General features: G+C 48.8%; 1 protein-coding gene across 2 annotated transcripts; it reads right to left on the bottom strand.

Moving 5' to 3' along the window:
* Positions 1 to 312: 312 nt before the first annotated feature.
* On the bottom strand, positions 313 to 7,778 carry NGF (nerve growth factor). Of its 2 annotated transcripts, none has more exons than XM_046020237.1 (2): positions 7,659 to 7,778; positions 313 to 1,209 (listed from the first exon to the last, which is right to left on the bottom strand). In XM_046020237.1, exon 2 carries the CDS (start codon positions 1,195 to 1,197, stop codon positions 472 to 474), a length of 726 nt encoding a protein of 241 aa, XP_045876193.1. In that variant the 5' UTR covers positions 1,198 to 1,209; positions 7,659 to 7,778; the 3' UTR covers positions 313 to 471. The 2 variants fall into 2 exon arrangements, with proteins under 2 accessions (XP_045876193.1, XP_045876186.1); XM_046020230.1 differs by lacking the exon at positions 7,659 to 7,778 and adding an exon at positions 6,866 to 6,941.
* Between the last annotated feature and the right edge of the window lie 4,672 nt (positions 7,779 to 12,450).

Genomic DNA, 12,450 nt, shown 5'->3' with positions numbered 1-12,450 from the left:
CCTGCTTCTGCCGAGGCTCCCCAAACCTCCCTGCAGCTCACGCACGGGGGCAGTGGGCCAGGTAATCCAAGGATTAGGTAGCTTTGGCTCTGGAATGCTGAGCAGAGTTGCAATCTAGCAGACGTCCCTGTCTAATTATGTCCGGCTTAGGGCAATCTGTGAACCCAGTCAGCTTTCTCCTGAAGTCTGCAGAGCTGGCTGGGGTGGGGGGTGGATGACAGCGGGGGGTGCCAGGGGTAATTCACCCCACGACGTCCCCAGACTTGCAGAGGGTCACACTTGGGGAAATGACTGGAGTGCTGGCACATGGGATGCTTCCAAAAATTTAATAAATAATGATTTTTTAAAACTGTATAAACTATAAATTACCATGCAGTCCTTATAATTTAAAATAATTTACAGGTTGAGGTAGGGAGGGGCCCAGGAGGGTGTGGAGGGGGAGCTCGGGGAGGGTGGGGGCCTTCCTGCAGGTCAGGCTCTTCTCCCAGCCTTCCTGCTGAGCACGCACACGCAGGCCGTGTCGATCCGGATAAACCGCCAGGCAGCCTGCTTGCCGTCCATGGTCAGCGCCTTGACGAAGGTGTGAGTCGTGGTACAATACGAGTTCCAGTGCTTAGAGTCGATGCCCCTGCACCCGCTGTCCACGGGCGTGGGGTCCCGGCACTTGGTCTCAAAAAAGTACTGTTTGAACACACTGTTGTTAATGTTCACCTCCCCCAAGACCATCACCTCCTTGCCCTTGATGTCCGTGGCGGTGGTCTTGTCCCCCACCCACACGCTGACGCTGTCACACACCGAGAACTCGCCCCGGTGGAAGACAGGGTGGGACGACGACCGCTTGCTCCTGCGAGTCCTGTTGGCCAAGGCGGCTCCGCCGGCCTCCAAGTCCAGATCCTGAGTATCTGCGGCCACAGGTGGGGGGTGCGTGCTGAACAGCACGCGAGGTGAGCGCAGTCGCCGCTTTTTAAAGAGTTTGGGGTCCACAGTGATGTTGCGGGTCTGCCCGGCCACCCTCGCAGCTATTGCCCCCACCGGGGCGCTGCGAGCTCGGCGGAGGGCTGTGTCAAGGGAATGCTGAAGCTTAGTCCAGTGGGCTTGGGGGATGGCGTGTCCTGCTGGGACATGGCTCTCGGGGTGGGCTTCTGCCTGGGTGCCGATCAAAAGAGCTGTGATCAGAGTGTAGAACAACATGGACATTACGCTGTGCACCTGGAAGGAGACAGAAATGAGGATTAGTCCACGGGGCACGGAGTTCTGTACAAAGGCAGTTTCTGGGTCTTGATCTCCCGAGAGGATCCCAAAGAGCTGTCTCACCTGGGAGTCCAAGGGCAAGGTGACTCTGGAATTTACTGTTCAAACCGAGAGACTTTTGAGGGTGAGAGGGGCTGCTGGCCACAATGACAGAGGACGACAGGTGTAAACAGGGCTACCTCAGGTGACCTGGAGATATGGTCATGCCATCGAGGGGCTGGGCTTTTTCAGGAAGGGACAGAGCCCCCTAATTCCACCCTGTGGCACTGTGTGAACTTGGCAGCACCATGTACAGGGTCCTCTGAGTGCTGTGTCTGCCAGCTGGAGGTGTCCGTGTATGTCTGACACCTGTCCTTAGCACTGTGTTGAGCCCAACGACTTGACTCCCCTGGGAAGGCAGTGGGAAGGGTTTCCCAGGACTTGTCTTGAAGCCCCAGCCCTGAATCCACCCTCTTCAGACAGCAGCACTGGTCAGCTCTGAGATCTGGTGACAGGGAACCCTTGTTGCAAATCCATGAAACATCATGTCTGGCAAAAAAGTACAGAGCTCTGGGACCAGCATTGCCCGCCTAGTCGGCCACCAGCCAGCACGTAGAAATACCGACGCTGATACGGCTCTTTATCGTGTGACATTTTAAAACTTTTCAAGTGCATTCATTTCTAATTTCTCACTAGTCTTGACTTAGGATTTATCATCTTTCTTTCATATAAAAGGAAAGTGATACACAGAAAATTAACCAACAGGCCTAAAAGTCATCAGCACAACTAGGAACAGAATCCAAAACTGACCCCTTCTGAAATCAGTCTACCCTTCCTTCCCCCCTACTTTGTCTTTCATCCTTTTTCTTTCAAAAATATTTTATTTATTCACTTGAGGGAGAAAGAGAGAGTGAGAGTGAGCACACGAGTAGGGGGAGAGACAGAGAGCCTGACTTGGGACTCGATATCATGACTTCAGGATCATGACCTGAGCAGAGGGCAGATGCCCAACTGACTGAGCCAGGTGCCCTTGTCTTTCATTCTTAAACATGCCTTTTCCTTTTATTATTTACTCCTATGTGAGTATACAGCAAATGGCAGAAATCCATCTGTCCCCAAGAGGCAGCGCAAGCAAGCCCAGACAGGGCTCCACACTGTACCAGAGTTGCCCACCTGTGACCACCCCCCAGGGCAGCTAACTGTGGAGGTCCCAGTCACACCTGTGATGGGTATCAAATGTCACATCCTCTGTGAAGCGTCTCTAAATCTTGGTAGGGTTAGTGACGTCTCCTAGAGAGGGGGCCCAAACTTCCTATTCCATCCCTTCCCCTTTCCCATCCCCACCCCCACAGGCCATTCTGCACTGGATCTGGAGTTAGAAAACCTTGTTCAGATTCCCATCTTGGCTCCTTGCAAGCAGAGGGAAGTCACTTAATCTTTCTGAGCCTTCGTTTCCTCATTGGTAAAAAGCAGGCAATAACAACTATTTCACAGGGATGCTGCCGGGATTGAAAGGTGCGCACACATCTCCTTATTTCTGAGTCATTCCAGTGTCCTGTGGCCAAGGACTTCATCTTCTTCAGTCACACCGCTGCTTGTTTGCTCTCTGAGCTTACTCCTGTGAGATTTCAGCCTGTCTCCCCACAGGCTACAAGTCCTGGAGCTCAGAGCCGGGTCTCATCCACCTGCCCTAGCTGCTCCTTCCTCGGTGAGCCCCTCTCCTGTCTTCTATGGTGGCTTGCCCATAACCCTATCACCTTTCCTAGTGCCATGGATAATCACATACGTGTCTGTCTCCCGAGAGTGCTTTAGAAGCTGTGCCATTTAGAGTTAAATATTCCTGGAGCCATGTGAAGTGCTGGCACATAGTAGTTCCTCAAAAAGTGTAAGGTGAACGAATGAAGGAGTGAAGGGGACGGCCCGAGAAGCTCACTGCCTGCCTTCTTTTCACTGTGGTAGGTGCCTTCTCTTGGATTTTGTGGCTCTGGCTGCAGGGTGCATTTCTAATCTGTTTCAAAGTGATGCATTCTCCTCTTCAATGCTGTGCTTCCCCCTTCCATCCCCACTGGAAATAGGCAGCTCTTTGGTGAAATACCAAGAATAAAACCACCAAATTCTTTTCTCTTGGGTTACTTTGAAAAAACACTGGTGTTTACTCCAGTCCTCCAGCCGGCTATGCACATCTGGGCTTTAGCCCACTGCTGGTTCTGCTGGCTAATAGTGTGGTGCATAAGCTGTCCAGCCAACTGCTACAGAACCGAGCATTCAGTTGGCTGGCAGCTAAGTTAAGCCCCTTGGTTTGCTCCTTTTCTTTCTTCTCAATACATGGTATCTCTCATCAGATAGAAGAAGGGAGAAGAAATGAAACCAAAAATTCATCCATTTATATCCGAATTAGTAACGCTTAGAATTTGGATGGGGAAATGGAAAAAGAAAACCACGAAACTTTAGGGTTTTGATGGTAATAAGGGACGTACTGCTCCCTATTTCCCATGACCAGGGGTTCCCACCTTCTCCTCCAGTCTCCCCCTTGGTAAGCTCATCCTCTTCTAAGGAGGCGGCTGAGACTTCTGTGGGATTGATGCCGGGACTGGGATCTCTAGCCCCACTGCCCTTTCAAAAGCCAGTTCTGAACTTCCAGAGACTGTCCCCAGATACTGACATTTTTTTAAAAGCAAGGCATTCCAAGCAAAAACCTTCACACTGCTACTCCTCATCAGGATGATCAGTCCCAACTTCCCTCTCAACAGCAGCAGCCCTGTTTTGGACCGCTTGATGGTTTACGGTGTAGTTCCCCAGGGGCTGTCTCTTGTGAACATCTCCCCATACTCCCCTCCTAAATGTGTTTCTCCAACCTTTTCCTTTATTCTGGTCCTGGAACCACCATCCCTTTGTGCACCAGCTCCAAACTTCAGCTCAACGCTGGCCTCTACTCCTTCCTCCTGGCCCTCCGCCCAGCCCTCCGTGTTCCATTCCGGGAGCACCTCTTGAAATTGTACTTTCCATTCTCACCTCCTGGTCCTGGTTCAGGTCACAGAGCCATCTCCCAACTGATGTCCTGGACCCTCATCTCTCTTCTTTCAGTGCCTACTGTCCCTAGCCACCCCATTTAATCTCTTGAAGCCCCGTTCTGATCACCTGGCCCTGCCCAGAGGGTCCAGTGGGGAGCAGCTGTCCTCTCAGTTCAGCATCTTCTTGGCCAGGAATGCTCCCCCTCGCCCTCCCTGTGCCTTTTCTGCTCCCCTCCTCTGTTGGTTGGAGTTGTTCGCATCACCTTTTAGCACCCAACTCAAATACCACCTCCACATGGGGGGGCCTTTTTCTGTTTCCACAGAGACAAGCCTCTCTCCCTTCTCCACTTCTGTAAAGCATTTCCTTAGTCCTGCCTTAGGGCCCTTGTGTTCTCATCTCCTCCCACCCCCAGGCAAACTCCCTGGAGGCAGAAAAGCACCCTGCCACTCTTCGTTGTGTCCAGGTGACCTAGTGTTCACAGGTGACTCCGGCTCTAAGAGTCAGGGAGGGTGTGGACGCGCCCCTTGCTTCTGTACTCCTTCAATTCTCCACGCGACCGCAGATTCTTGAGGAATCGTTCAACTCAGACATGCTTTGAGTTTCAGCAGCCATACAGCTTACTGCTCTGCCCAGCACTGCAGGTGCTACTGAATTCTTAACGTCGACGGTGACTTCCAGTTCACTGTCACGATAACACATGGTAGTGGACGGCATTTCATCATGGGAGAGGGTTGCATCAGGCACAGACTGCTTCGTTAAGATTTTTGAAAATGTTAGAAATGTTCTCTCATTAAAGTTTTTAATTGACTCACCCCTAATAACATGCCCCATAACCTTTTTTTAAAACTTTAGTTTTTATATTTAAAATATACTTCTTGGCGTGTTTCTTTTTTTTAGGTAAGAATATTGCCATGTCTGACATTTTCTCATTAGTCAGGGACAATATCAAATATTTTTATTTATTCATTTTCATTAAGCCTTTTATTTTAGTTCCAGTAAAGTTAACAGTGTTATAGGAGTTTCAGGTGTATAACACGGTGATTCAACAACTCTAACCATTACTCAGGGCTCATCATGGTAAGTGTCCTCTTTAATCCCCTTCAGCTATTTCTTTTTAAATTAAGTGTTTCTTTTTAAAAATCATCAGTGGAGAACTAAAGAAAAGAAAAAAAACGAGTGTGATTCCTAGTCCAGTGATACGATGAACAAAGCGCAGTTTACAAAAGAACGTTCTCTCCTTGGTTGACGTAAAACCACGGAGTGACTTTTCTTTCTTTCTTTTTAAGAACAACCCTCGAAGCCTTTCTCCTGATGACACGACAGGCGGTCCTCATCGAGGCTTCACGAAGCAGAGCCCTATCAGCTGAATGATCAGCTGGGGATGATGCCTTAAGGGCTCACATGGGGGAATGTGTTTTGTGTCATGGCTGAATGTTCTGTATTTGTACTGCTCCTAGCCTGAATGGAGGACATATGATTAAGAGAGTGTGTATGTCTATGCATGTGTATGTGTATTGGGGGGATGCCTTTTATTCAGGGCTCCCCAACTTTCATGCCCTCTCGGACGAGGGATACATTCTGTGGGTTTCCATGGTTCCTATGCTCCAGTGATGACAGAAACTTCCTGCACCTGGTGAGTGATCTTCACACAGACTCAGGCTACACGTGGGAGGTGATGAAGCTGCTGGACGCAGCTGAGCAGGTGGCCCACATCCTTGCAGCTCAGAGGGCTGACAGCACCTGGGGACCGAACCCGTGGTGGGTCACTGTTAAGGGAGTATGAGGATTCCTGCCTCAGAGGGGTGGTGCCTGGAGCTGGTAGTGATTCTGGGCCAGAGACTGGGTCAGTGAAGCGAGATCATTAGTGCTAGCGAGGCCAAGTTCCTGTGGCTGAGGAAAGCCAGCCTCCCCTTCCATCCCACTCGCCATGTTATGAGAGTGGGTCAAGGGTCCTTTTCCACGTACACTTGGCCTTGCTCTTATGTAAACATGCTGCTGTCTTCAGTGTAAAGATGGGGACATCCCCAGTTGTCAGCACCTGCGTGGAATGTGAGAGGCCTTCTGCCGCTCCTCAGCTCCCCAGGGAGGTCCCCCTGAGGCCTCAGCAGAGAACAGCATTGCCAGGACAGAACCCAGTGAGCGCTTCTGCTGGCCTCTCCCCGGGGAGGAAGCTTGGACCGGAAGGGACATCGCAGATGATCAAGTCCAGAGGTTCAGGGCGTCAGAAATACCTGGACTGTCTGCCAAACTGCAGAGTGCTGGGCCCCACTCCCCAAGCTTCTGACCGAGTAGGCCTAGGGTGGGGCCCGAGACTTGACGCTCCTCACAAGCCCCCAGGTGACACTGGGGCCGCTGGGCCGAGGACTGTGTTCTGAGAACCAGCGACCCAGTCCAATCCTTGAACTTGACAGAGGGGACACATGGGTGCTGGGGAGTCTGAGTGACCAAGGGTTCTGCAGCTAGTGAGTAGCGGGCTCCACGTACGGGAGCTTCCCATCGCTCAGCCTCAGCACCTTTCAGAGGAGAGAGCCCCGAGGCCGCACACGCACTGGAACCCATGGCTACACTGAGTTGGTCACCAACATCAGAATGAGAATTCCATTCAACAGGCTGTAAGTTTTACCTTCCTCGTGCCACAGATCCAGACACTGGGGAACACCTGGATATTCGATTATCTTCCTATTTGGTTGATCAGGTTTCTAGGCATCAGGTAGATTTTGTCCAAAAGCACGTAGAGTGCCCATGATAGAAATATGCAGCCAGAAGGCACTAGCGGGTACAGGCACCTGCGGCTTTCCTGGGAACACGATCTACTGGCCTGAAGTCTTAGGCACACATTTAAAATGAATGAGGGGAGATCATAATTATCATTATTATCCTTTATTGGGCATAAGTACCTCATTAACCTTTGCAACAAACCTGGGAGGAGGCCTTATGATTCCTGTTGTACAGAGAGGAAACAGACAGGTAGTAAAAGTAAGTACCCGGAAGTGGGCACACACCCAGCCACAGTGGAACTCAGCGCTGGCCTCTGTCCCCTGATCTGGAGCTTCCCCCACCTTCTACTCCATGGCCAAGGGCGTGAAAGTGATCAAGAATACTTCATCTCACAAGGTTGCCTACTCAGACGGACCAGGCGCTGTGTGGAGGGTCTGACCACTGCTCTCTGTCTGTTGGAGGTCCTGGGTTCTGTTACTACAGAGGTGGACAGCTCAGACTCTTAACCTGTCCCTGGAGGTACAGGACCAGCTGAGAGCATGAAGGCCACATGTGCTGGATCACTAGGCCCATCCCAGAGCCCAGCTGATTAACAGTTAGATGTGACTCCCCTTCTTCAGCCTGGGGTTCATGTCCAGCTGTCTCAGATGCTCCAGAGCCAGCAGCCTCGGTGAGGCAGGAGCCCCTCAAGTGCTTACCTCGGTGGGGCCAGGACAGAAAGCTGCTCCCTTGGAAAAGCCGTTATTGGGCCCAGACGCTGAGCTGAGCTTGGGTCCAGCATGCCATCCAGCCCCCTGGACTGCACGACCACGGGCCAGGACTCTGTGGGATGAGAGAGCTGGCATTAGATGGGCGCTTTACCATATTCTCTAGCAGGTGGATAGCTGTACCCTAGGCAGGAGGGTACAATAGGGTACACGTCCTAGACAGGGTTGTGCCAATAGGACAAACCCTATTCCCTGAGTTTTGGGTCTTTATTGGCATCAGCACCCAGGAAGGACCTAGAGTCTAGCTACTGAAATTGCCAGGGCTGACCTTGCACAGACCTACAGTGGCCCCTGCCTCCCATTCTTGTGCCAAAGTGCTTGGTTTCTGCCTGGATGCAACCCATGGGTCTCAGTGAGGAGCTTGCTGTCCTGCCCCAGCGCCCTGCTCCAGCAGACCCTGACTCAGCACCAAACCAGAAATTATTCTGTGCCTTACACACATGCAAATGTAGTAGACCCAACTTGGGATGGCCCAACTTAAGATAAATTATATGGAAGAAGAAGTCCTGACAATTGAGACCAAGTTGGTACTCTGATAAAGATCCAAATGAGTAATGGTGGCAAATATTATAACCTGACCACGGGATAGAGAACAGAAAACTCTTACGGAATTGGGTTGTGACTCTCAGAGAATCATGTCAAAAGTCAAATTTTTATTTTTTTTAATTTTTTTAAAAGAATTTATTTATTTATTTGACAGAGAGAGAGATCACAAGTAGGCAGAGAGGCAGGCAGAGAGAGAGACGGAAGCAGGCTCCCTGCTGAGCAGAGAGCCCGATGTGGGGCTCGATCCCAGGACCCTGAGATCATGACCTGAGCTGAAGGCAGAGGCTTAAACCACTGAGCCACCCAGGCGCCCCGCCAAAAGTCAAATTTTATCATTCGGAAGATAAATAGATGATACAATGAGAAAAAAAAAAAAAACTACTCGCGTTTAGGTTGTAGTTCCTAGAAGCAATGGAAGTTTTCTGTTCCCTTCTCACTTCTATAAACCTTGTATATATGTATTTCCTTCATTCATTCAGCAATATTTCCTGAGCACCTGCTATTTGTTAAGCACTGATCTGGGTGCTGGGGACCCAGCAGTGAATAAGACAGACAGCGTCTCATCTCTTATGGAGCTTACAGTCTTACATAAATAAAAAAACATATCTTCTGATTCTTTACATGTCATGAAGGAAATACACAAGGTATGATGAACAGACTGCGGGGTGTAGCGAGGAGATCCTGTAGACAGTTTGCTCAGTGAAGAGTTCTTGGAGGAAGTGGTCTTCAGGTTGAGATCTGAAGAATGAAAAGGAACGAGGGAGAGAGCTTTCCAGGCAGAAGGAACAGCAAGTGCAAAGGCCCTGAGGTAGAAACAAGTCAAAATTGCTGAACATGTGGAGAAATGAATGGGGAGGTAAAGGAACTAGGTCTGCAAAGACATAGCTTGAACGATGGTTTTATCCTAAGGGGAAGGGGTAGGGAGTGGAGGGCTTTAAGCTGGAGAATGACAACATTTTTAGCGAATGAGTGAATGAATTATTATGTCTATTGTAGCACTTGTGAAGGATTGAGTCCCCACCCCCCAAAAAAGTTCTAGAATGACATCTGTATCCTTCCTGTTTATAATAACTCTCCAATTCCAAAAACCCCTTTCCACATCACGTTTTTTTCCAGTATGGACCTCCATCATTTTTCTCCCTTTAACTCCCTCTCATATTGTACTACAGAAGCAAAAGTCAATGAAGCCACCAAGTTCCTAATCACATACAGGAGGTAGAGGACAGGGAGGTAGAAAGAGCATCTGGAGTGGTTTTTCTGCTGTTAGAAATCGTGATATTAAGGACTGGGATATTTCCATTCCTCTTCCTTACCCACTCTCTTCAAGAGAGTTTGCCTCTGTTTGCCTCAGAAGCACCAGGAAAACCTTCCCACAATCAATTGGGATTCAAGTCCAGATATGGAAATTTACCTAAACACTTTTTAAAAATGTTAGACTCTGTGGCAAAGTACACTGTCATGCTTTCTTGGGGTTGGGTTTAGTACTGGAGGAGGATGGCCTGTCCCCGGGGTAATAGGTGGGCTCCTGGGAAAGAGAGTCTGGATCCAGTCCACAAATTCTTCATCCGGGTATTTGGCCAAGACTGACTGACCATTTGACTGGAACTCACAGTTAAGCATCTCTGAGCTTCCTCTTCCAGAAGACAAGGAACTACTATGATGATAGCTAAATTCTCCTGCCCTGATCATCTGTGATTCTATGATGTCAATTCATCTTTTCTGGCCTCTATACCTACTGGATTCTTAAGTGATGCTTTCTCCCACCCAAACACTCGAATTATTTTTTTCATTAATTTTGTTTTTTTTTATAAACATATAATATATTATTAGCCCCAGGGGTACAGGTCTGTGAATCGCCAGGTTTACACACTTCACAGCACTCACCATAGCACATTACCTCCCCAATGTCCATAACCCAACCACCCTCTCCCTACCCCACTCCCCCCAGCAACCCTCAGTTTGTTTTGTGAGATTAAGAGTCTCTTATTTTTTTTCTCATTAATTAAACAGTAAAACTTGCAGGCCCTATGCCAGCCACTATGTTATGTGCTAATGACACAAAGAAGAATATAAAATAATATTTAACTTCAAAGAGCAAATAACCTAGAGGTGAGGAAAGGCAAACACATGAACACACCTTCAAAGCACAGTGTGATAAGTATGATGTATATCTGATATGATATGGAAACCTAATCGAAGGAGGAACTAGTTTCATCTGGCCAGATGAACCAGAGACATAGGTTCATGGCGGGTGTAACATCTGAGCAGGGTTCTTAAGGATGAATAGAAGTTCATCAGGGAAGAAAGGAAGGAAAGGCATCATAGATCCGCCAGAGTTCAAGAACTGGCTAGAGGTACAACACGGCATGGGGAAAGGAACAGTGATGGGTCTTATACCCATCCTACTTATAGTAGCAGGTGCTTATGAGCTTGGAGAGCTCACTGCAGTGGCCTGCCCACAGACTATTACTTCCTGTGTGACATAAAAGGTGACCACTTTCCCTCTACGGAATAGCCAGGCAAGTAAGAGTGACTTTCTCTGGAAATATTCTGGATATTCCATTACAAGCCAGGATGGCCTCCAGTTTAGGTGATAAGAAGGAGAGCGAAGGTTGATCTCAATTAAAAAATCCCACAACATCCAGGCAGATCTGTCTTCCCAGGGGTTTGCTATAGACCCATCACAAAAAGATCCCTCGCCCTATTGATGCCACCTAGGCCAAGCCACCTTGGTGCACCAGGGTCACCTGCCAAGCTAGATGGCTGAGTGCTATATTTGAGACCCTGTCTAGCATCCCCTATGCCTTTGGCCTTCTCCTGTCCAGTGTAGGTACAGTTTGCTGCTGGAGAGAACAATACCCTGTCCAGAATACTGAACACTAAATGATTTTCATAGATGCTGCTGTTATTGTGTTTAGTCTTATGCGAGTGAAGGTTAGAGCTCTAAAATTAAATCTGATTTAAATATTACCAATTTCTAATGCAAAGATATGAGGGACAAGCAACCCTAAGGCTTATCTATTTTAAAACTCTGTTCTCATGAGGCAATCACTTAATCAGATGGTTCTCACCCTTTCACATGTGCATGAAAATAAAGCCAAGTTCATTGCAGACCCACATTCCATTCCTTCTTCCAGGGCATGACGGAATACTCTTGTACCTCTTGCAGACCAGGACAACCCTAGTCTGTCCAGGGTCTCATGTTTAAGGCAGTGATTATCAAAGTGTGGGCCGTAGTAATATCAGGAGTATCTTAGGACTTACTAGAAATGCAAATGCTCAGGCTCCACCACAGACCTAGCAATGCTGAGTGAGACCCTGTCATGTGTGTTTTAACAGCCCCAAGGGTGATTCTGTGCACACCTAAGCTCGAGAATCACTGCTTTTGTGGGTCTACTCTGGCTCTCCTCTGTCTGCAGCCTTCCCATGGGGTGAGGGATCCGGGACCAAGCGAGAGGGTCAACCCAGAGTAAGCCTACTACCGTGGATGGCTTGCTTGATTGGAACTTCCCATATTATAGTCCATCTTATGTGTAGACCATGACCCCAGAACCCTAGAACAACCAGCCTCAAGTCAGCTAGAATTAGAGGTTCTTCTGGGGCCCCCTGAGATTAAGCCCACTTCAATATCTCTCTGTTGTTTCCTGCCTCAGTGTCCCCTTCACTTTCTTAAGGTCTCAATGAGACCTTTTGGTCAATTTCAGCTAAGGAGCTTAGATAATGGCCAATAGTTGAAAATTCAACTTAATATACAGTTTGAGGAAGTCTCTGGAGAGTTATCAGGGAGTAACGGGCATCAGCTAACAACCTGCTGATTGTCGGTCAGCATCCTGCAAAGTCCTCCAAGCTTGAACTTTGTGGAAGATCTCATCTAACCTCTTCGCTTCCCTTTTCCACTGCCCTCCTCCCCCAGTGGCTCACCACCCTGGCTGACCACTGGAATTACGCAAGGAGCTTTCCAAACCCCCTGACACCCTTCCCATCTCCAGAGGTTCCAGCTTAACTGTTCCAGAGCGCTGCCTGGGGATCAGTATTTTGTAAAGATTCCTGAGGAGTTCCCAGGAAAAAAACCAAAGCCGAGAACCACTGCTATACAGGATGAACAGGAAGCTTGACATCGGCTTTGATGAGCTAGCAATTAAGAGAAATTATCAAGAAATTAATATATCTCAGAAAA

Source organism: Meles meles, chromosome 1, assembly GCF_922984935.1.
Source record: "Meles meles chromosome 1, mMelMel3.1 paternal haplotype, whole genome shotgun sequence".
In the NCBI taxonomy this organism is placed as follows: Eukaryota; Metazoa; Chordata; class Mammalia; order Carnivora; family Mustelidae; genus Meles; species Meles meles.
The sequence above is the reverse complement of the archived record's forward strand: the minus strand, read 5'-3'. Positions and strand labels throughout refer to the sequence as shown.

What these genes read in the sequence shown, in the direction of transcription:
- NGF (XM_046020237.1), bottom strand. Translation starts at nt 1,197, where the DNA reads ATGTCCATGTTGTTCTACACTCTGATCACAGCTCTTTTGATCGGCACC.